The sequence below is a fragment of the Pipistrellus hanaki genome, assembly GCF_964339955.1.
Source record: "Pipistrellus hanaki genome assembly, chromosome: 14".
In the NCBI taxonomy this organism is placed as follows: domain Eukaryota; kingdom Metazoa; phylum Chordata; class Mammalia; order Chiroptera; family Vespertilionidae; genus Pipistrellus; species Pipistrellus hanaki.
The window spans coordinates 2,838,921-2,859,194 of record NC_140516.1 but is presented as its reverse complement, the minus strand read 5'-3'; the positions used below and the strand labels follow the sequence as shown (position 1 = coordinate 2,859,194).

Sequence of the window (20,274 nt, the reverse complement as noted above, 5' to 3'; positions counted from 1 at the left end):
GACTGGTTTCTGATGCTCATAGGACTAAGGTAATTTTAGTAGAAAGCTGTCAGAAATCACAGCTCTCAGGACGTGAATCCACAGTCTGCCATCTCAACTTTTATTCTGAGCTGCAGCTCAAGCTATTAAAAACAAAACATTCTCACTGGCAAGCTCCACAATTAGCCTCATTTCCACGAGCTGTTCTGCATGAGCTGAAATTGCACAGCGATTGTTTCTCATCTTAGCAATGCTATTTGCAGGCCGTGCTGGGAGCCAGCAAGGATGTGACCCAGTGGTAATCTGAATTGCTTCACCAAACACATTTTTATCCCATCATCTCGGCTACATGAAAGGGGGCCATAGAGCTCCAGTGTTCAGACTTTACAGTCCCGCTGTTCAGCAATAAAATGAGGCAAGAAATATTAGCCGTCCCCGGCTGATGCCTCAATTCTTTCCCAACAATGTCAGAGAATCTGTGCCCAACGGTTTAGTGCCGGCTGAAGCCTGACCCTCTGGCTGGCGTGAATGGAGCGGGAATGAGTTAAGGAGAGTAAGAAGGCTTTGAGGGACACAGATCCAGAATAGCCCAGCTTGTCCCAGCCTCCTGCCGACTCCTCTCCTTTTCACAGGACTCAATTGTGTATGGCCCCAGCAGAGACAAAATACCCCTGAGCAGAGGTTACCCCCAGCTGGTACAGGTCAGAGGCATTCTGGGGCAGGAGAGGAGGGGGCCGAGGGGAAGTGAGGGGCACATGCAGAGGGGGTGGGCAGGGCGGAGGAGGGAGCAGGAAAAGACTGTGGAGCATTTACACGGAGAGAGTCCTGGTGTCCAGGACTGGAACTTGATCACTGCACCTCCACACTCTTTGAAAATGGGTCCAGAAGTTGGGTACCATGTGTGCTAATTATTTTTTTAAAATGCTTCTCTGTAGTTTCCAAACGCTACAGGCCCCAAGTCCCAGGCTGGCCTCGCATTTCACACGGCAGGGTTTTTTTAAATTACAAATGGATTGTGTTTTACACACTAACAGAAGCTTTTTCCAGCAATTTTTTCTATTATTGCCTTGTGAGTCCTCCAAGAAAAGGAACCACTTTGGCTCAGGAAGCCCAAAGCTACCAGGGAAAGGAACAGCGTGTTCACAAACAGTCCTGTGAATGTGGCAGGGGCAGCATCCGCCCCCCCCCACCCCCCCAGAAGGTGGCTGTATGGAGGCCCCTCCTCCCCTCAGAGGATCCATAAGCTCCGTGTGGGCCTCCGCCGCCTCCTCACAGCCTGCGGACGCTGTGGAGCCTTCCTCAGAAGAATGTGCTTAACATGCGAGGTAGTAAAAGAAGCCATTACATTAAAATGTCTTCATCAAAATATTCTAAAAACAACTTTGCAGCATAGTAATATGTATGCCTTTTAAATTAATTCATTAAATAACTAGCAGAGGGCTTAACAACTACTTTAATTTTTAAATAGTGACAAGCCAAGAAGATACTTTGAGAAATCTGAAACAGCTCCCATGATACGAAAATATCTGTGCTTGGTGGTTATTGGTGACAAAGTCGCTGCCGGAGTGGTTGGCTGGCTGCCCTTCTAATGTTAGGAAATGCTGTTTCCGCTACAGGCTGGTGAAAATAAAGATGCAACCCCCCACTCAAATTCCCAGGCCCGGGGAAACTCTGCATAGGGGGAACCCTGCGAAAGGCGAGGGTCCAGGACCTCTGCCAGCGCTGAGCTCAGGGCGCTGGGCTGGGAATTCAGGGCACCCTCACTTCATCTGGAAACCTTCTTGGGCAAGCCGCTGCTTCCCTCTCCTCTCCCGGGCTCCGGAGAGGTTTGGTGAAGCCCTTTGAAACCACGTCCTTCTTCAGGACAGTCCGATGGTTACGTGTCCCAAGTCCAAACGTTAGCAAGGACATTTGGTGTGTTCCTCCAAGGACTGGAATCTGTGTCCAGATCCAGGGTCAGCTAATGCACTGATTCTGGATCCTGTTTCCGGTGCCCCGCTGGCTGAGCTTTGGGGGCAGGGATTTTATTCTCCAAGGCTGCCCGGAGGGAAGGTGGGTCCCTCCCTTGGGCTTGCATTTGGGACACAGTGGCTCGGAGGCCACCGGGCTCACACTCATCACCTCCCTGCTCCTGACGGGGGAGCTGTCATCTTGCTGCCACTTACCAGTAGTCCTCAGATGCCATTGCAGGAGCAACCCTGCAGGCGGCCCTCTGGCTCCCCCTCCCCGGCGCCCCAACCCCCTCGCTCAGCCCTGCCAGCCCTTGGCGCCAAACACTGGAGCCTCCAGGGTCGCCGTTCTCCGGTTCCAGCCAGGGGAGCGGGGAGCGCGCTGCCCACGCCCACGCCCACGCCCCCACCCCGGCCGCACTCAGCGCACAACCTGCGCCGCCCGCCCCGCCACAGCCACAGCCACAGCCACAGCCACCGCCACAGCCACCGCCACCGCCTGGCGCGCACAGCCGGCCGGCACTCGCCTGCTGGCCGCGCCCCGGTGGTCCTGGAAGCTCGGCTGGTTCCCCGAAGGCGCCGCTGGCCCCCCCGCCCCGCTCCACCCTCAGACCCGCCAGGCCCGCAGCTCCCTCCGTGCGCCACGAAGTTCCGCGGAGGCAGCGCCTGCCGGGCTGGGCTGGGGACGGAAGGCGTGACCACCGCAGGGAGCTGGGGCGCCAGCGGACTGAGCGCTAGTGGGTCTCCCCGAGCGCCCGCACCCGCCACCCCCGCCGCCAGGGCTGCCGCGCACCCATCCTGGGCCAGAGCCCCGCGCCCTCCTCCTTGCCAACCCGGCCCTTCACCTACACCCAGCATGGCCAGGGGCCCCGCTCCCGCCAGCCCAGGGCCAGGGTCCCATCTGCTGCCGCTGCTGCCCTGGCTCCTGCTGTTGCTGCTGCGGGGCGCAGGCGGCAGCCACACAGCCCCCGCCAGGCCCGCCCCGCCCATGGCCACCTATGGCCTGGCCGGGGACAGGGACCCCCAGCGGCTCCCGGGGGACAGGGCCGCCGCTCCGGGCCCCGGCACCCAGGACATGGTCGCTGTGCACATGCTGCGACTTTATGAGAAATACAGCCAACGGGGCGCGCGGCCCGGAGGGGGCAACACGGTGCGCAGCTTCAGGCCCAAGCTGGGTAAGTAGAGGCCCGAGCCTGTCCTTCTCTCCTTTCCTTGCCTTCATCCTCTACCCCTGCATCTCCCCGTCGCCTCTTCCTTCCATTCGCGGTCGCATCCATTCCGTGTTTCACTGAAGGTTCACCAAGTGCTCTGCCAGTCCCTGAGCCGCCTCCCTGGGGTCACCAAAGCAGCCCAGAGTGACCCGTCAGGGGCTGCGGACCTGGAAGCTGTCACACTGGCTGATACAGACCTCCCATACACAGGCGATTAGCACTGGATGGAGAGGGGACTGGGCTGGGAAGCTCATGGGGAGGGGGGGGATCGGTGTCACAGGGTCAGCTGTGTTGGCTCTGCGCACCGCGTAGGGCACTGCAGGGCATGGCAGGTGGGCAGAGAAGCTCCAGGCCCGGGTCCCAGACAGAGGGTGTGAGCCTCGAGCTGGGGCAGTGGGTGGGCTTGGTGGCTGGGAAGTAGGGTGGACCAAAGGGGGCCTTGGGTGACAGGCTTGAGGCCTGCGGGGCACCGGCATGAAGCACTGGGAGGGGGGGGGGGGGGAAGGCCCCGACTCGAGCACAGATTCTTTTCCCTCCTTACTTTGAATGGGCCTGCACAGAGGCCACTTGCAGGGGACCCCAGCCTGGACCTCTCTGTCTGTCCACCTGGGCCGGGCTGCGCTGGGTCCCCGTGGAGCAGAGAAGTGGGGCAGCCTGGTGCCAGGGTGGGGAGAAGACCCTGGTTGTCTTGGAGACTTCTCATGGTCACAGGATGCCATTCCAGAACCTGAGGGTAGGGCCCTCTGCGGCCCTTGTGGGGGAGGCGGCCCGGGGTCAGAAGAAAGACCCTTAGGAACAAGCGTGCTTTGGGGCCAGACGTCCTGGGCTCAGATCTGCCCCCTGATCAATGGCTTGTGACACAAGGTAGCACCTGTGGCTCCAAGCCGCGCCTGGGAAGCTTGGCCTCACAGACCCATGTGCTGGGAGCACCTGCTGGAGAGAGGCCGGTTCCCTACCCCGCACTGAGCAGACTCGGGGGTTCCAGGTCAACCAGAACTAACTCAGTCCTCCCTACTACATTTATTCACCACCTGGGGCTATTTTTGCAGTAGCATTATTAAATGAAGCCACTCAAGAATCATCGAGCATGGATGTGACCTTGAGCATATCATTAAATCTCTGTGGACTTGAGTGTACTCATTCCACAAAATGGACGTTCATGCCAGGATCTTCCCTGGGGGTGGCAGGAAGAGGAGCTGAGGTGATGTGTGTGAGCCGAGCTGCTGAGCCTGCTCTCTGCCAGGCACCAAACCCTACATGCTGTTCACCTAGGAGTTCAAGCATTTGTGTTCATAAAGGTGTAGACTTGACCTTGCCCCCATCGAGTCAGTCCTCAAAGCATTGCTGTTGAGGAAAGCAAGACTGGCAAGGTCATTGCTGAAACAAGCAGTGAGCACCAAATGAGCCACCCAGGGCTGCAGCTCCTGGGGGAGGTGCAGGTGATCTGTTTTCAGAGATCGGGGAGATTACAAGGACAGTGAGTGAAAAAGACCGGAGACAGTCCTTCAGACCCAGCCCTCCCATTTACAGAGGAGGAAACTGAGGCAGGGGACCAGGCTGTGCACAACAGTAACAGTGGTTGGCACTTCCCATCTGCTAAGCCCATGCTATCTTCACAGCTACCTCCCTCCCCAGCTCCATCATAACTGAGCCCAAGGCGTGGCAGAGGGAGGGCAGAGCAGAGGGTCTGGGAGGCGATGCTGAAGGAGCCTGGGGCTGTCTGACAAATCCAGGATTCCCATCTGCATCCTCTGACCACCAGCTGCTGGCGTGCGCTGTGGGAGCATCACTTTACCTCTCTGAGCATCTGCTCTTGTGCGTACAGCGGGGACGGGAAGGGCAGTGGGTGGGTGGGTTTGGTGCCCACAGAGAGCAGGCTCAGCTCAGTTTCTCATCCCCTCCCCCTTGATTCACTGAAGTTGTTTCTGATGCAGCCACTCCCCAGCCTCAGAGAGGCTGCTTTCTGACCAGCCCTGAGGAGGTGTGAGCTGGGCAGGGCTCCCTCACCTTATGAATGAGTCTCTGGAACCAGAATGCCCTGGGCCAGCCTGCTCCAGGCGCTGCCTCTGCGGCTGGGTGGTGGTGTCTCTTCCTGCTCAGCAGGTGCTGGGCCCTCAGCCCTAGTTTCCGGGAAGTATGCTCCGCACCTGCCGCTGGGCAGCCAGCTCGGTGCCCAGGACAGGCTGCGGCGGCCTGGTCCAGATCCTGTCTGTGACTAGGACAAGGGCCTGGACTTGCTCATGTCTCAGCCTCTTCGTTACTGAAGTTCTGCCTTTCTTATAAGTATTTTTTAAATGATCTGAAACATGTCAAGTGTTTAAAAAGAATGCCTGATATTTGTCTCAATAATGTGTTAGCTCCCACTATTATTACTCCAGCCACCCTCCCTCCCTTCCACTGCGTGTGCTTTGTTCCTTAGTAAGGCTCCCTCAGTGGAGAGCCTCTGAGCCTGACTTCAGGGTTAAGATTAGACACCCCACTCCAATAACCCGCATTAAACCTTAGCTCTCACCCACTGCTGTAATGCCTACACATTATTGACCTCCTTATCTGTAAAAGGGGTATAATAATACACACCTATCTGTCTGCAATGCCAACAGTCACATTCATTCCAGTTCCCCAAGTCTTTCTTAGCATCGAGGCTCACAGTGCCAGCGTGCAGGGTGGCAGGGCTGTAAGCTCAGATGGCACCACGATGCATTTTCGGGCCCTGCCTAGAAACACTCAGGAGCTGACACCACGGGGGCTGGGGGTGACTTCGAGATCCCCAAGGAGCAGGAGGGAAGGGCATGGGTAGTGCCAGGGAAACCCTGGCAGCAGGTGAGACCTAAGGCAATGGAAGGGCTGGTGGCACTGGGCGGCTGTGGGGGTGAAGCAGTGGCTGCATGTCTGGCCCTGTGAGGACTTGGGTTTGAGGGAGAGAATGAGGTGAGGAGAGGGGCCAGTGCGTTATAACCCGGCCTTCAATAGCTCCAGAGTCCTAGAGGCTGTGGGGGTATACAGTGTTACACAGTGATGGGGGGATGGAGAGGGAGAGGGGGTGGAATTAGGAGAGAGGATGGGAGAGGAAGGAAGAGAAGAGAGTGGGGGGAAAGGGAGGGAGGGAGGGAGGAAGGGAGGAAGGGGGGAAGGAAGAGAAGGGAGAGAGACAGGGAGGGAGGGGAAGGAAGAGAAGGGAGGGGGAGAGAGGAAGGGAGGGGGAGAGAGGGAAGGGAAGAGGAAGGAAGGAGAGACTCAAGAGGAGGAGAAAGGAAAGAGAAAAAAGAAAGATCATAAAAGTAATACTGGGGAAAATCTAGAAATCATAGAAAACCACAGTAAAGAGAAGAAGTCACCCCTAATCAGCACCCAGATAGAACCAGAGGTAGCATGTTGGTGGGATATGTAGTTTGTAGGATCATATGTTCAACATGCAGGTAAAATGTGTTCCATTCTCATTTGAAGTTGCTTTTTTTATTGCTTCTTGTTATTGGGATTCCGTCTGTTTCTTCCTGATTTGTGGAGGTTCTTTATGTATTAAAGACAGTAACTCTTCACCTACAAAGGTGACTCCCTGTGAAGCCTGAGAGGGACCGAAGGGGGTGGGGTCTGGGCATAGTGGCCTGAGGCCGTGCCCGGGACGAGCAGTGGCGGAGGGACGCAGAGTGCAGGACGGCTGTGGACCAGCAGGTGCAAAGCCCAGAGGACTGGGATTGGTAGATGGTGGAGGGGAAGAGACTGTGAGCGTCCTCAGGCTCCTGTTGGGCGGGGAGGGGACAGCTGGCCTTGCCACTCACGGGGCAAGAGGCAGGGATCAGGGCGCAGTGCCCTGAGTACAGCCGATGCTCCCAATGCCACGGGGCACCGTGCTGTGGTGATCTTACAACTTTAGGTGGTGGGTACAAATCTTCTGTGTTTTGCTGGGGAGGAAACTGAGGCACAGAGATGGTTCATGAGGCACAGAGAAGGCTGCAGAGCTAGTAAGTGATGCTAGCACACTAAACCTGACTCTGGGCTGCCTGAAAGACAGACCCTCCGTTATCTCAGCTCTCCCTCCTCTGCATCACCCCCACCCTGCGTTCTTCCTCCAGCTCATGTGGTGCTTGTGTCTTCGCTGGGCTCTCCTCTGGTCACCTCGATGGCTGTTCCGAGGGCAATGGGTGACAGAACGCATCTCAGCGGCTCGCGTCCTGCTCCTGTAGGGGAAGCCCATCTGCTAAGTAGTGCAGACAGAGCTCGCACAGACCCCGCCCCATCACCAGCATGGGGTCCGGAGCACTGTCCCTTGGCCTTGTGCTGGACCCTAGGGACACGACAGCAGACAAAGCTGGCAAAGCCCCTGCTCTTTGGGAACATGTGTTCTGGGGGGATGGGGAAGTGACACGTACGTCAGGAGATGGGGAGGTGACACGAAGATCAATGAGGCAGGGAACCACAGAGCCGCCTTGCGCTGGGCCAGTCCAGATGCTGCAGGCTCACAGCCCCCACCCAGTGCTTCCCAAACTTCTCTGCTGGTTAGAACCCCTGAGCTGCAGGTGGCACTACAGATTCCTGCGCCCCATTTTCCAGGCTCTCAGAGTCACCTCCAGGGAGGAAGGCAGTGATCAGGGATCTGGGAAAGACAGGCCTCGGCCATGACACCCAGGGGCTGCAGTGGTGGGGGGAGCCCGTCCCAATGTGCATTGACCACGCGCTGCTCCTGTGTGTGCAGCGGGCCACACCTCATGGGGGAAGGGGAGGGGGTAGACAGGGGGAGGGGGGAGGGGGCGCCACAACTCTGTGTGTTTGTCTGAGAAATAGATAAGGCGGGCCTGGAGGCCACCTGAGTCTGACTGGCAGTCCCAGGGCCTCTGTGTGTCCTCCCTTTCTCCCCTCTCTCATCGTCCCTAAGAGCAGGTGAGAATTCCCACCTGAACTATGCCTTCTTCCTATTGTAAACAATGACCTTACACTGAAGATTTTCATTTTGAAAGTAATCCCAGCCGATCTCCTGGGTGCAATGTGAGGGCATCCGCACCACCCAGCACCCAACACCCAGCACCCAGCACACATCCACATCCCGAGCCCTGGAGCTCCGCCACTCCCCCAGCTTTGCCCAGCAGGCCCACTCAGGCAGCAGGCTATAAACCAGGGGCAGCCTTCCAGGCAGCTCTGGTCTGCTGGTCCGCAGCACCCCTGGGAGGCCCGGGGACCACTCCTCCCTCCCATTCAAACCCTAGAGAGGACCTGGCCATTCAAGGAGCTTGTGCTGCCAGGCCAGGCAGCTTCCTGAGGCTGCAGACCCGGGGGGGGGGGCGTGGCCCTGGGAAGGAGGGTCACTTGGTAGACCCAGGAGAGAAAGAAAGAGGGGCTGGCATTCTCCAGCTTCAGGTGGGCTGTTTGAGGCATCCCAGTCCCTACCATGGTCTGGGCCTCTGGGGCAGCCTGGACACAGGGAATTTTGTTGGTGACCTTGTGCAGTTGATTTCTTTCTTTGTAAACCAAGCAGAAAAGCCACTGGGCAGCCCAGCCAGAGGTGCTCCGTTGACTGAGTGTGGTCGTGCGCACAGAAAGGCTGCTGGCTCAGTGCCCAGGCAGGCACACACCTGGGTTGCGGGTTTGGTTCCAGTCAGAGCACACACACAAGGCCAGAGGCAAGTGTGTCTCTTCCAGCATCTCTCTCTCCTTCCCTCTCAGCATGTCCTGGGTGAAGGCTGTTTTTAAACCGTTGGGCAGCCAGGTGACTGTGTCCCGGGCCCTTTCCCCTTGGCGGCCCTCTGCACAGGACAGGCTGAGGCTAGCTCCTCCCCACCTCGCAGGAAGAACAACTGCTGCCTGTAGTGTCTGTAGACAGAGGGCAGAGGAAGCAGAGGGAGGCCGCTCTCACAGCACTGGGACTCAGCCACGCCATCCGAACCCTATCCTTTAATTAATGTGCCAGAGGCCATTTGTTCCTCTGTTCACTGAGAGGCACTGGTGTGTGTGTGACTGTGTGTTTGTCCTTAGGCGGGGCTGACAGTTTAGGGGCCAGTAGCCTAAGCGGCTCCATCTCCTTGTCTGCAGCGGGATATTGACAGTCCCCAACCTCTGTGATCTTAATTCCCCTTTGGGGATAGCAGAGGGCAACCTCGTCAGTTAATGTGAGAATTACAGGAGGATGGCCTGGCTGGCAGGAGGGGCTCCCTAAATGGGTGTTCCTCTTCCATCCCAGCCCCCCTCTAACAGGCTGTGTCTGTCCTCCCCCCGCAGAAGTGGTCAGCCGGAGGGCCCTGTATCTCTTCAACCTGACATCCCTACAGAACACGGAAGTGATCCTCATGGCCACCTTCCACTTCTACTCGGAGCCACGGGGGCCCCAAGCTCACGAGGCGCCCTGCAAGCAGCGGGCCAAGAACGCGTCCTGCCGCCTGCTGCCTCCTGGCCGGCCTGCCCGCCGCCTGCTCTTCCGCAGCCTCTCGCCGAACACGGCCACGCAGGGGCTGCTCCGGGGGGCCATCGCCCTGGCGCCCCCGCCACAGGGCCTGTGGCAGGCCAGGGACATCTCCCCCATAGTCAAGGCGGCCCGCCGGGATGGCGAATTGCTTCTCTCCGCCGAGCTGTATTCGGGGGAGAAGGACCCTGGGGTGCCCAGCCCCAGCGCCCATGCACCCTACATCCTCATCTATGCCAATGACCTGGCCATCTCGGAGCCCAACAGTGTGACGGTGACACTGCAGAGATACGACCCCTTCCCTGCTGGAGACCCGGAGCCCGGCGCAGCCCCCAACAGCTCCACGGACCCCCGCGTCCGCCGGGCCACGCAGGCCACTGGGCCCTTCCACGACAATGAGCTGCCAGGGCTGGACGAGGAGCCAGCACTGGCGCCCCACGCCCCGCACGGCCACAAGCACGCCCTGTGGCCCAGCCCCTTCCGGACACTGAAGCCGCGGCCAGGGCGCAAGGACCGCAGGAGGAAGGGCCCGGACGCCTTCCCCGCCGCCGCCCCCGCCGCCTCGCAGGTGCTGCACTTCGACGAGAAGACGATGCAGAAAGCCCGGAGGAGGCAGTGGGACGAGCCGAGGGTCTGCTCCCGGCGGTACCTGAAGGTGGACTTTGCAGACATTGGCTGGAACGAATGGATCATTTCTCCCAAGTCCTTCGACGCCTACTACTGCGCCGGAGCGTGCGAGTTCCCCATGCCCAAGGTAGGCTCTGCCTGACTGGCTCTCAGCTGTTCCGGCTGGCCAGTCCCTCTGCCTTGTGCTGTTTCCTGTCTCTCAAACAGGATCAAACACCCCTCCCCCCACCTACTGGGGCCTGGGGAGACGGGTTCAGCCCCCAGATGGATGTGCTTGGCTGTGCTTTTGAAAATGATGACTTGGCTGAACTAAGTTTTAAGTCAAAATGTCTCTGCCTTTGCCAAGGGGAGACTCCATCCTTAGGTCCATCCCTACAGCAGCCATCCGCAGAGGGTGCTCCCCGGAGGCAGGACAGCTCAGGAGCTCCCTCCTCACCACAGCATCTGCGTCTGTGACTAGCACAGCTGGTTTCAGTGAGTCCAGGGAAGACTCCACCTCCTTTCCTCCCACGCAGGCAGAGACCCCCAGCACACCTGACTCTCAGGGTGCAGGAGTCTGCAGACAGGCCGTGGGCTGCCTGGTCCCCGAGCTGGACCAGAAAATGTCTGCAGCCTCAGCTTCCCTCCAGGCTGTTAGGGGGCTGTGGCTTCTTCTGTCTTCCTCCCACCGCCTGAGCCTGTGGCTGGTAGCCAGCTGATGCCGATCTTCAGCTGGCAGCGCACACTCCCCTTCTCTCAGCTCTCCGCTGAGCTCTGGGTCATGGCTTCCCATCCAGGAAAGGAAGTCAGTGCATAAATCCCACTGGAGCCTCCAGAAGTCAGCCCCCCCCCCCCCCCCCCCAGCCAGCGGTGCATTCCCCTGCTTGGGCATTGGGAGGCTTCTCAAAGCCCTGCATGGGCCAGAGAGAGGGCAGGAGGTGCCCGCAGGACGGGTGTACAGGAAGGTGGGACAGAGTCAGGGCTCTCAGGCTCCAGCTGGCTGGCCCTGCAGGCCCCTGTCACCTGGCTGGCTGCCTTCCCACTTCCCTGACACCTGCCTGCATCCCGCAAATCAGAAGTCCCTCCCTCCCCTCCCCACTCCTTGCTTCTCGCCAGCGGGCTGTCTTCCGCACAGTAACATAGAGCTCCGGCCTGCTGAATCCTCTCCCCAGTCAGGGTGCTTTGGAGCAGCGCTCGGGGTGTGCTGCGTGCCTGAGGCTCCCGGATGGCCAGGCTGCCTGGGGAGAGGAGCCTGCATGGCCGGTGAGCCAGGTTCCATGCCTGGCTGTCTTCCTGCGGCGTCTTGGTCAAGTTTCTTAGTCACTTTAAGTTTCTTCACCAGTGACATGTAGGTAATAGCCACCCCCTGAGACTGGTACAGTGGCGAAAATGGGTTGATGCAGGTGACACAGCACTGACACCGCCCTCCGCCCTCTGCCTTCCCAGGAAGCGTCAGTGTCCAGGCCGCCGTGTGCACACATGTACACATGTGCGGCTGCCCGTCAGCGCCCAGAGCGCCGTGGAGCAAGCATGTGGGACTCTTGGGCCTGGAAACCGGGGCTGCTGTGGCCAGGCTGAACCCCCTGGGCATCCCCCTCTGAAGGCACCTGCCCGGTTCCAGGTGCTCCTCCAGGACGGGTGATGAGCAGGTGCCCCCACGCGGCCAGTGCCATGTGGGCGCTGTGACAGCTCTGAGAGGCCGGAGGGGCAGGAAGGCCTGAGGCTCTTGCAAACCTCCCAGGGACTCGGTCCCTGGCTGACTTGGGAGGAAAGGGGACCAGCCCTGGAATGGCACCGTTTCCTCTAGGCTGATGCCTTTTCCCAGGGCTGAGCGAAGGCCCTGCAGGCGCTCGGTGGGTGGGTGAGGGCACAGCGCTGCGGTAACCATACTCCTTTCCCCTGCAGGTCGTCCGCCCGTCCAATCACGCCACCATCCAGAGCATCGTCAGGGCCGTGGGCATCGTCCCCGGCATCCCGGAGCCTTGCTGCGTTCCAGACAAGATGAGCCCCTTGGGGGTCCTCTTCCTGGATGAGAACCGGAATGTGGTTCTGAAGGTGTACCCCAACATGTCTGTGGAGACCTGTGCCTGCCGGTAAGACCGGTTGCTCCAGGGATGGAACCCCCCCGCCCCCGTGCCCTTGGGGGAGCGGCCTCCGGGCCCTGGAGTGAGAGTTGGACCGGAGGTGCCTCTGCAAAGGCAGGCCGCGCACAGGCAGCCTCATGCCCAGGAGGGGCTGTCCCCAGCGCGTCGTTCCGGGGCTTTTACTGCCGGTGACTGAGCCCCTAAAGGAACCCGAGAGGCAGCCCAGCCTGAAGGCTGGTCGCGCCCACCTGGCCCCGAGGCCTGCAAGCTGAACCCGTCCACACCGCTGGCGCCGGGCACCATCCCCTGGCCCTCAGCGGACACTGCACACCGGGGCCTCACTCCGCTCAGAGGAAACAGCCTCATTACACAGTCACTTTGGCCACATGTTAATACTGGAAAACGGGCCCCAGCAACAGTTAAGACCGATGTTTCTTTCCCCAGATTCCACTGCAAAAGCTTTTACAATCTGCACATGTAATCGATTTTCATTTCTTTTTCTTAATATATATTTTATTTTAAACAAGAAGGAGGTTGTAACCATTCGGCATGGGTGATCGTGCTGGTTAAGTGTGCATTGTTTAAACGTGCTTATTGAAATAACACGCAGCAATATCTCGGGATACTAAAAAATAATCAAGATGTTTATATTTTTATAAATTATACTTTCTCTACTGTAGAGTGTGTGTGTTATGTGTTTTATGGAAAGCTAATAAATTAAAGGTACAGTGGTATCTTAAAAATGGAATGTTAGCAGTTCCAAAACTCTGACGGATCCCACCTGGGAGCACTCGGCCCGCATGGCTGCTGGGAGCACCTTCGTTAGGGTCAGCTGAGACCCCGTAGGCCATCTCTGCCCCAAACTTGGGAACCAGCTGCTCCCGTGCCCTCGAGTCCTCCCTACCCTCTGGTCCAGGCTGCAGCGGTCTGGGTGGCCAGCAGCCACCCGGAGCGTCTGCGCACTCCACCTCAGAGGGACACTGAATGGTCAGAGGGTCTGAGACATCACCAGGAACCTCTGCGGTCGGTGCCTGGTCCTGGCACTGCTGGGGACTCGGGCGCGCAGTCTGGAGTGGCTCCTGCGGTGCCAGCGCTCAGGGCCTGGAGGGCTGCTCCCTGGCGTGGGGAGAACGGCCACCCCAGAGCAGCCTCCGGATGGCTCCCTTTCTCTGTGTGCGTGGTCTGCGATGCTGCTTACAGCCCACTAGCGCGGATCGCCCAGAGTTTCCCCAGGAGAGCGTGGTGTCTGGCAGTTGTCTGGGTGGGCCCTGAGCGGATGGCAAGCCCAGTCTTGTTAGGAGGACATGGAGAAGCTGGGAGCAGGCCTCCAGGGGGGGCTTAGAGGAAAGACACCCATGGCGTCTGTCTTAGGCCAGGTCCCTGAGACCGGGATTCCTCCACCAGATGCAGGAGGAAGTCCCCAGGAGAAATGGAATGGCTAAAGCAGCACGGGGGGCGGGGGGGGGGGGGGGGGGGGGGAGAGCGCCCCGGCCTCGCCTGGGTCCTGTGGGGAGCTGTGGGGCTGAACTACACCTGAGGGTTGGTCAGGCCTTGACCAGGGAGCTGGGTGTTCAGACCCCACCCCCGCTGCCTCAGGAGGGGTGATGGGAGGAACAGAAACTCCCAGCTCTCTGGCCCCTGTGCAGGCCGCCTTGGAAGAAGGCTGCAGTTCAGCTCCTGGACACAAGGCGACCGACAAGAGAGAGGGCCCAGGGCAGGGAGGCAGGAGTCCTGAGGCCTCTGGTCAGATCCCCCAGCGCTGCTCACTCCTCTGAGATGCTCCAATGGCCCTGCGACACGTGCGCACACAGCTGCCTGGCACACGGCTCTGCCTCCGGGCAGAGACCTGGTGAGATGAGGGAGTGCGTCCCATTCCTGCAGGTGTGTTCGCTGTGAACTGCTGGGGTGGCTCACGTGGCCGGCTGGCTTAGCACTCGGTGTGCCATGTCTAAGCCTGTGGGGCCATGGCAGGACGTAAGTTAATGGGAAAATAAGGACAAAGCATCGGCCTGATGAGGCTCCCATGCCTGCCTTCACGGTGTCAGATTCTTTATTTTCTCTTCTCCCTTCAATTTCCTCTCCTCCAATTGCTCCCTTTCCGTTTCTTTGTGGAAACAGGGAGACCTACGCTAGTTCTCTCTGTCATTTTCAGTTTCTGGGAGATCTGAGTCACACTGAATGCCTAGAGCTCCTCTGCTCTGTTTCTGGATCCGGGGTGGAGGGAGCAGGCTGGGAAGGCATCTGGGTGCTGCCATGGGCAGTGGACGGTGGGACTCAGGGGTGCGACTTGGGAGTGAGGTGGGAGGAGCTGTGCCTGGTGAACAGAGGGGAAGCCTCGGGGCACCTTGCAGCACCTAATCAGAGCCTCAGAAGCACAGGCTCAGACTGGGGAGGTGCCCATGGGCCTTCCCAAGACGGGCAGTGTCAGCTCCGACACCAAGGCTGCTCCATCAAGGCCCACGCCTCCTGGCCAGTGGCCGAATTGCCAGCCTGTTGGGTTGTCCCAGCGGCACTGAATGACCTCACAGTAAAGCAAGGTTTAAAAGAAAGCATGCAAATGAAACAACTTTATTTCCTTAAAACCCAAGTATCACCATCACACAAGAGGCTCGGGAAAGAGCCCAGTGCATGGGTCCCTGCGGTCGCGGGTCTGGAGGCAGGAGTGGATGGCTGCCACCGGCCTGCTCCTGAGGCGACATCCTCTGGAAGGGTGAGTCCATGTGACAAACACAAACCGTGCCACTGAGAGCTGGCAGTGTAAGGCTGGGAGAAAACGTGGAAGATGGAGCCAGCCATTTCCTGAACTAGTGGGGAAACCGCGTCCAGATCCCACCAGGTGCCTTGCCTGAGGTGTCCCAACGGGCGCCTCTGTGTGCCCAATCCCCTCACATCACCCATCAGCGCTGTAGCTGTCACAGCACTTCTCAGCCAGGATGGAGGCAGAGCCATGTGGGGATGGGGGTGGTTGAGGAAGGTAATGGGGGTGGGGGGAGTCAGCAGAGGTCTGGGGTGGGTGGCATGAGGGGCTCACAGGGAGAGGAATGAAGGGGGCCCCACCAGGATGGAAGGGCTGGACTCATTGGAAAGGCACTGCAGATCCCATTTGAGCAGATGCATGTGGTGGCACCCATGCCAGGAGAGCTGGAGGGGTCAGAACCGGCGCTGACTATAAATTGTGCTCATAAACATGATGTTTCAGTGCGAGGCTCTTCCCTTATCAAGGCTGGAAGCATAAGCCCCCCTGACACACCCACTTCACTTCTGAGATTCCCCTCTTCCCTCTTTTTCCTGAGGGTGATGCTGGGTCCAGCTCTGCCCACACTTCTCAGGCAGAGTCCGGTCCCCACCTGGTCTCTCCCAGCAGCCCCTCCCCTCGGGGGGTGAGCAAAGGAATGGGCTGGTCATTATTCACTGCTCTAGCATCTACCAAGTGCCAAGGCCCACGTTGGGTGGCATCTGCTACTTCTCCTCCTGCGGCTCCTACGGACTTCCCCTACCAAACCAACCTGCACTTCCTCTACCAAATAAACCTGCCATTCTACCAAACCAACCTGCAACTTCCTCTGCCAAACCAACCTGCACTTCCTCTACCAAATAAACCTGCACTTCCTCTACCAAACCAACCTGCACTTCCTCTGCCAAACCAACCTGCACTTCCTCTGCCAAACCAACCTGCACTTCCTCTACCAAATAAACCTGCACTTCCTCTACCAAACCAACCTGCACTTCCTCTGCCAAACCAACCTGCACTTCCTCTACCAAATAAACCTGCACTTCCTCTACCAAACCAACCTGCACTTCCTCTGCCAAACCAACCTGCACTTCCTCTACCAAACCAACCTGCAACTTCCTCTGTCAAACCAACCTGCACTTCCTCTACCAAATCAACCTGCAATTCTACCAAACCAACCTGCAACTTCCTCTGCCAAACCAACCTGCACTTCCTCTACCAAACCAACCTACAATTCTATCAAACCAACCTGCAACTCTAGCCCGTCAGTCCCTGCAGAGCTCGGCCAGGTCACTGGGCCCTGTTTCTCACTCAGGCCAACACTTGCCCTCCTGACCAGCTCCCTGCTGCTGGCCCAGGACCACACTGTAAGAGCCACTGTCTTACATGTGTGCTCACCACCTGCACAGTCCTGAGATGGGGGGCCACATGTTCAAATGCCAAGAGATCGCAGGCACCCCTGCTCTGCCTGCTCATGCTTCCTTCTTACAGCTTCTGTTCTCCTGAGCGGCGGGTGGGTGAGTGTGGGGCTTGAGAAGCTCACAGAGGGACTGGCAGTGTCCTTGTTGCCATGCCTACCAGGATAGCAGGAGTTCCTAAACCCCCTTCCCCCCCGAGGCAGCTCCTTCCTAGAAACCAGGCAGATGGCCCCACCCCCAGAAATGAAGGTTGAGCTCCATGTGTGCTGAAGGGATGGGCCTTAGCAATCCTTGAAATGAATGGATGCGTCCACCTGCCCTCTTATTCATTACGTCTCCCATAGAAATGGCACAGGATGACCCTAGTTCTGCCACTCACAGGTCCTGGGAGAGATACTGTCATGGAGGCTTTGGTTAAAGTCACCACAGCACAGGGATGCTTACCATCTGGGCATCGAGTGCAGCTAGGACAAGGCTGAGCTGGCAGCCACCATCCTCAGCCTGGCCAACACCCCGGAGCCCCTGAGCGTTCAAGGACGCATGCGGCAATGAGCACGGAGGCCTGACAGAAGGAGCCTCAGCCCACCGGGAATGCGGGGCCTCAGTGGCAAACTGAAAGTGCCACCCAAGCCAACAGCAGGCAGCAGGCCTCGGGCCCTTCGTAGTGGTTGTCAGATAAACCCCTAAGTGCCATTGCTCAGAATACACAGGCTGCTTGGCAATGGGCGGTGCTGAGCAGAAACTGGAGGCCAGGTGGGACTGGCCCAGGTGCAGGACGGTGGGAGGAGAGCACAGAGCACAAGGCAGGGGCTCTGCAGAGGGGAGGACCGAGTCGCCCCAGGGCAATAGGAGCAGTTGGAAACATCCGACTGCACTGACCAGAGCAATAAGGAGAGCTTCCCCTGCACCAGACTCTGTGCCCTGAGGGAGGCCGAGGCCTCTGGGGCCTCGGTGCCTTCCCTGGACACAGCGTGCCACCAAAACAAACCCCGAGCACAGCCTGGCCCGCTGCTGTGAGAGGTGCCACTGCTGTACCGTCTGGAAGGCTGATGTCCAGGCACAGGTGTGGCTCATCAAGTGGGAAAATTAGTCTCGCTCAACCAGCCATGCACATTAGCACGTCTGTTTATCAGGTTACTAAATACTCAGAAGTACTCCTGAAGGGGTGGTGAGACAGGTGCACTTGGCTCTGCAAAGGAGTGATTATTAAAAGAGCATTTCTGGACAGTGACTTTGCAACATGTACCAGCATACTTTCATGTACATGTTCCACCGCTGATGAGCTGTCAAGAAAATAATATCAAATATAGACTATAACTATGTGCTTCCCAACATTATCTTAACCTATTAACCGAGCGGGACGTATAAATACGTCAAACGTAAACAATATCAGGTACGGGTAGGACATATGAATACGTCCTTGAAATATATGTTGCGCCCTGAAATGGGCGGGACCTATATTTCCGAACAACAAAGTTATTAGTTATCCATACATGTCTCGACATGAATTTAAGACACGGAGGGAATCAGTATAATTTCGCTAGTGAGAGTGGTGGACGTGTTCAACAAGAATTGTTTCGGAGTTAACACATGACTTACTGAATAAAGGATATAGGATTTACTTAGATAATTTCTATTCGTCAATTCATTTGACTGAACTCTTGTGTCAAAACAATACAGACATTGTTGAAACAATGAGGATAAACAGAGTCGGAATCCCCAGTGAAATAAAAACAAACAAAAAAATTACAGAAAAATGAACATATAGTAAGATTCAAAGACAAACTTATGGTTTTAAAATGGAAGGATAAAAAAGACGTATTGATGCTCAGTTCTATTCATAATGACGAAAAGACAATGATTGAAAAGAGAGGAAGAAGGCAAGAAAAACCGAATGTTGTCCTGGATTATAACAAGAATATGGGGGGCGTAGATTTGGGAGATGGAGTTATGGTGGCCTACACGGCTGCCCGTATAAGGTAAAAAAATTTTTTCTACGATTAATTGATATGTGCTGCTTCAATGCATATATTATATACAAAAAGATAAAGGTCATTTGGATTGATTACACTTTTTGATAGAGTGTGTAGAGAAATTGGTAGATAACAACATAGTGAAAACCCACCCAAAGACATCAACAAGCAGCTCTACATCTAAATCATCACGCTTAGTTGAAAGGCATTTTCCAGAACAAATGAAAAGCGATATAGGAAAAACTAAATCCAGGAAATGCCGAGTTTGCTACATAAAAGGTGTTAGGAAAGAATCTACATACTGGTGTCCGGATTGTAAGGTAGCACTATGTATCAACAATTGTTTTAAAATATATCACACGGAAGTTGAGTTTTGAATTTTTATAATACATCTATATTTCAATTTTTTAAACTCAATATTTCTATTTTATTTGTGTGCTTTTGTTTATTGTTCTGTAATTATTAACTTTTTTATATTTTTTATTGTGTATCGAAATAAAAATATATTTTTTTGCAATCTTTATAATTGTAAAATTTATAATTTTTTAATTCGATGTTTCCATTTTTTTGTTGGTATTCTTTTCTATTTGTTTGTAATTTTGTATTTTCCTTTCTGCTTTATATATAAATAAACAAAAAAATATATTTCATATTCTTTTCATTTATTTTAAGTATAAATAAAAAATAATAATAATATGAAATTACATCCTCCGGGCGTGACATACTGACACGTCCTAGTGAAAGAGTATGCGCCCGTTATATGTTGCGTAATTAAAAAGGGAATTCCCTGGTTAACAGGTTAATAGATAATCCAATTGCCCTGTAGTTGATGATGTTGAATACATTTGGATATAACCAAACAGTTGGATATTGTTAAGTCATTAAAAATGTAGTATATGAAAAATGTTTCATGGCAAAGGAGATGCTTACATAATCTGTTAGTGGTATCTCCTTCTGGTGGCCAGAATAAAGAGTCATCCTAATGTGACTCTCATTCCTTGCTGCCAGCGACATTCCCCCTGCCTAAGCCAGTCAATTGCCTTGCCCTGGCCACAGGGATTGGCTGGAGTGTAGGCCGATGACCCAACGAGGAACAGGAGACACCTGAGACTAAGACTTCCTGAAGAGAGGCTTTTGCCCTTCCCCCAATGGGTAGACCCACTGAGCCTTCTTTCCAAGGCACACTGGGAGCGAGAAGACCATGTGAAAGTCCACGACTGGAGAGAACATCCTGGAGCTCCGCCTGTGCCTGGGCCAGGCTCCTAAAGCCACGCCTTTGCCGGACTTGTCAGCTACCATTAGTTAGCCACCATCGTTTTCTTAAGCCAGTTAGCACTCTCCTTTTCTGCAACCTGCCACCAAAAAAACTATATGGCACACTTCCACTCTTTAAAATTGCGTCAAAATACTAGTATACACAACATAAAAGTCACCATTTCAGTGTGCGGTTCAGTAGCATTTAGTACATGCTTGTTGCCATGTAACCATTACCACCATCCGTCTCTAGAACTAGAATTCTGTACCATCTACACTAATAAAAGATAAAGATGCAAATTGACTGCAAATCATGATGCCTGCCAGCCAATCAGGAGTAAGTATACAAATAAACCAACAAAGATGGCAGGTTAGTTTGCATACACAGGCACAGAGTGAAGACTGAAGACTGTGGTCGGAGTCAAGCCTGAAGGCTGAAGATTTAGCTCCACTGAAGGCTGAAGGCTTGGCTCTGCTTCAGCCTGGGTCCTGGGTGTCGGAGGAAAACCGGTGCCAGCAGCCAGGGGAAGCAATGCCTATTGCATGAATCTTTGTGCAACAGGCCTCTAGTTAATCAATAATGCCCCATTCCTCCTTCCCCTAAGCCTCTGGCAACCATGATTGTATGACTATTCTAGAATCTCATATAAGTACACTAGTTATTCTTTTGTGACTGGCTTA

At 55.9% G+C, this 20,274-nt stretch overlaps 1 protein-coding gene across 1 annotated transcript; it reads left to right on the top strand.

The window, feature by feature from the left end:
- The first annotated feature begins 2,399 nt into the window (after positions 1 to 2,399).
- On the top strand, positions 2,400 to 12,998 carry GDF10 (growth differentiation factor 10). The gene is made up of 3 exons (XM_084904704.1): positions 2,400 to 3,103; positions 9,347 to 10,281; positions 12,039 to 12,998. Exons 1-3 carry the CDS (start codon positions 2,785 to 2,787, stop codon positions 12,228 to 12,230), a joined length of 1,446 nt encoding a protein of 481 aa, XP_084760830.1. The 5' UTR covers positions 2,400 to 2,784; the 3' UTR covers positions 12,231 to 12,998.
- Positions 12,999 to 20,274: the final 7,276 nt, after the last annotated feature.

What these genes read in the sequence shown, in the direction of transcription:
- GDF10 (XM_084904704.1), top strand. Translation starts at nt 2,785, where the DNA reads ATGGCCAGGGGCCCCGCTCCCGCCAGCCCAGGGCCAGGGTCCCATCTG. An exon ending in CAGCTTCAGGCCCAAGCTGG is followed by an intron (nt 3,104 to 9,346) that starts GTAAGTAGAGGC and finishes CTCCCCCCGCAG; the next exon opens with AAGTGGTCAGCCGGAGGGCC. An exon ending in GCGAGTTCCCCATGCCCAAG is followed by an intron (nt 10,282 to 12,038) that starts GTAGGCTCTGCC and finishes TTTCCCCTGCAG; the next exon opens with GTCGTCCGCCCGTCCAATCA.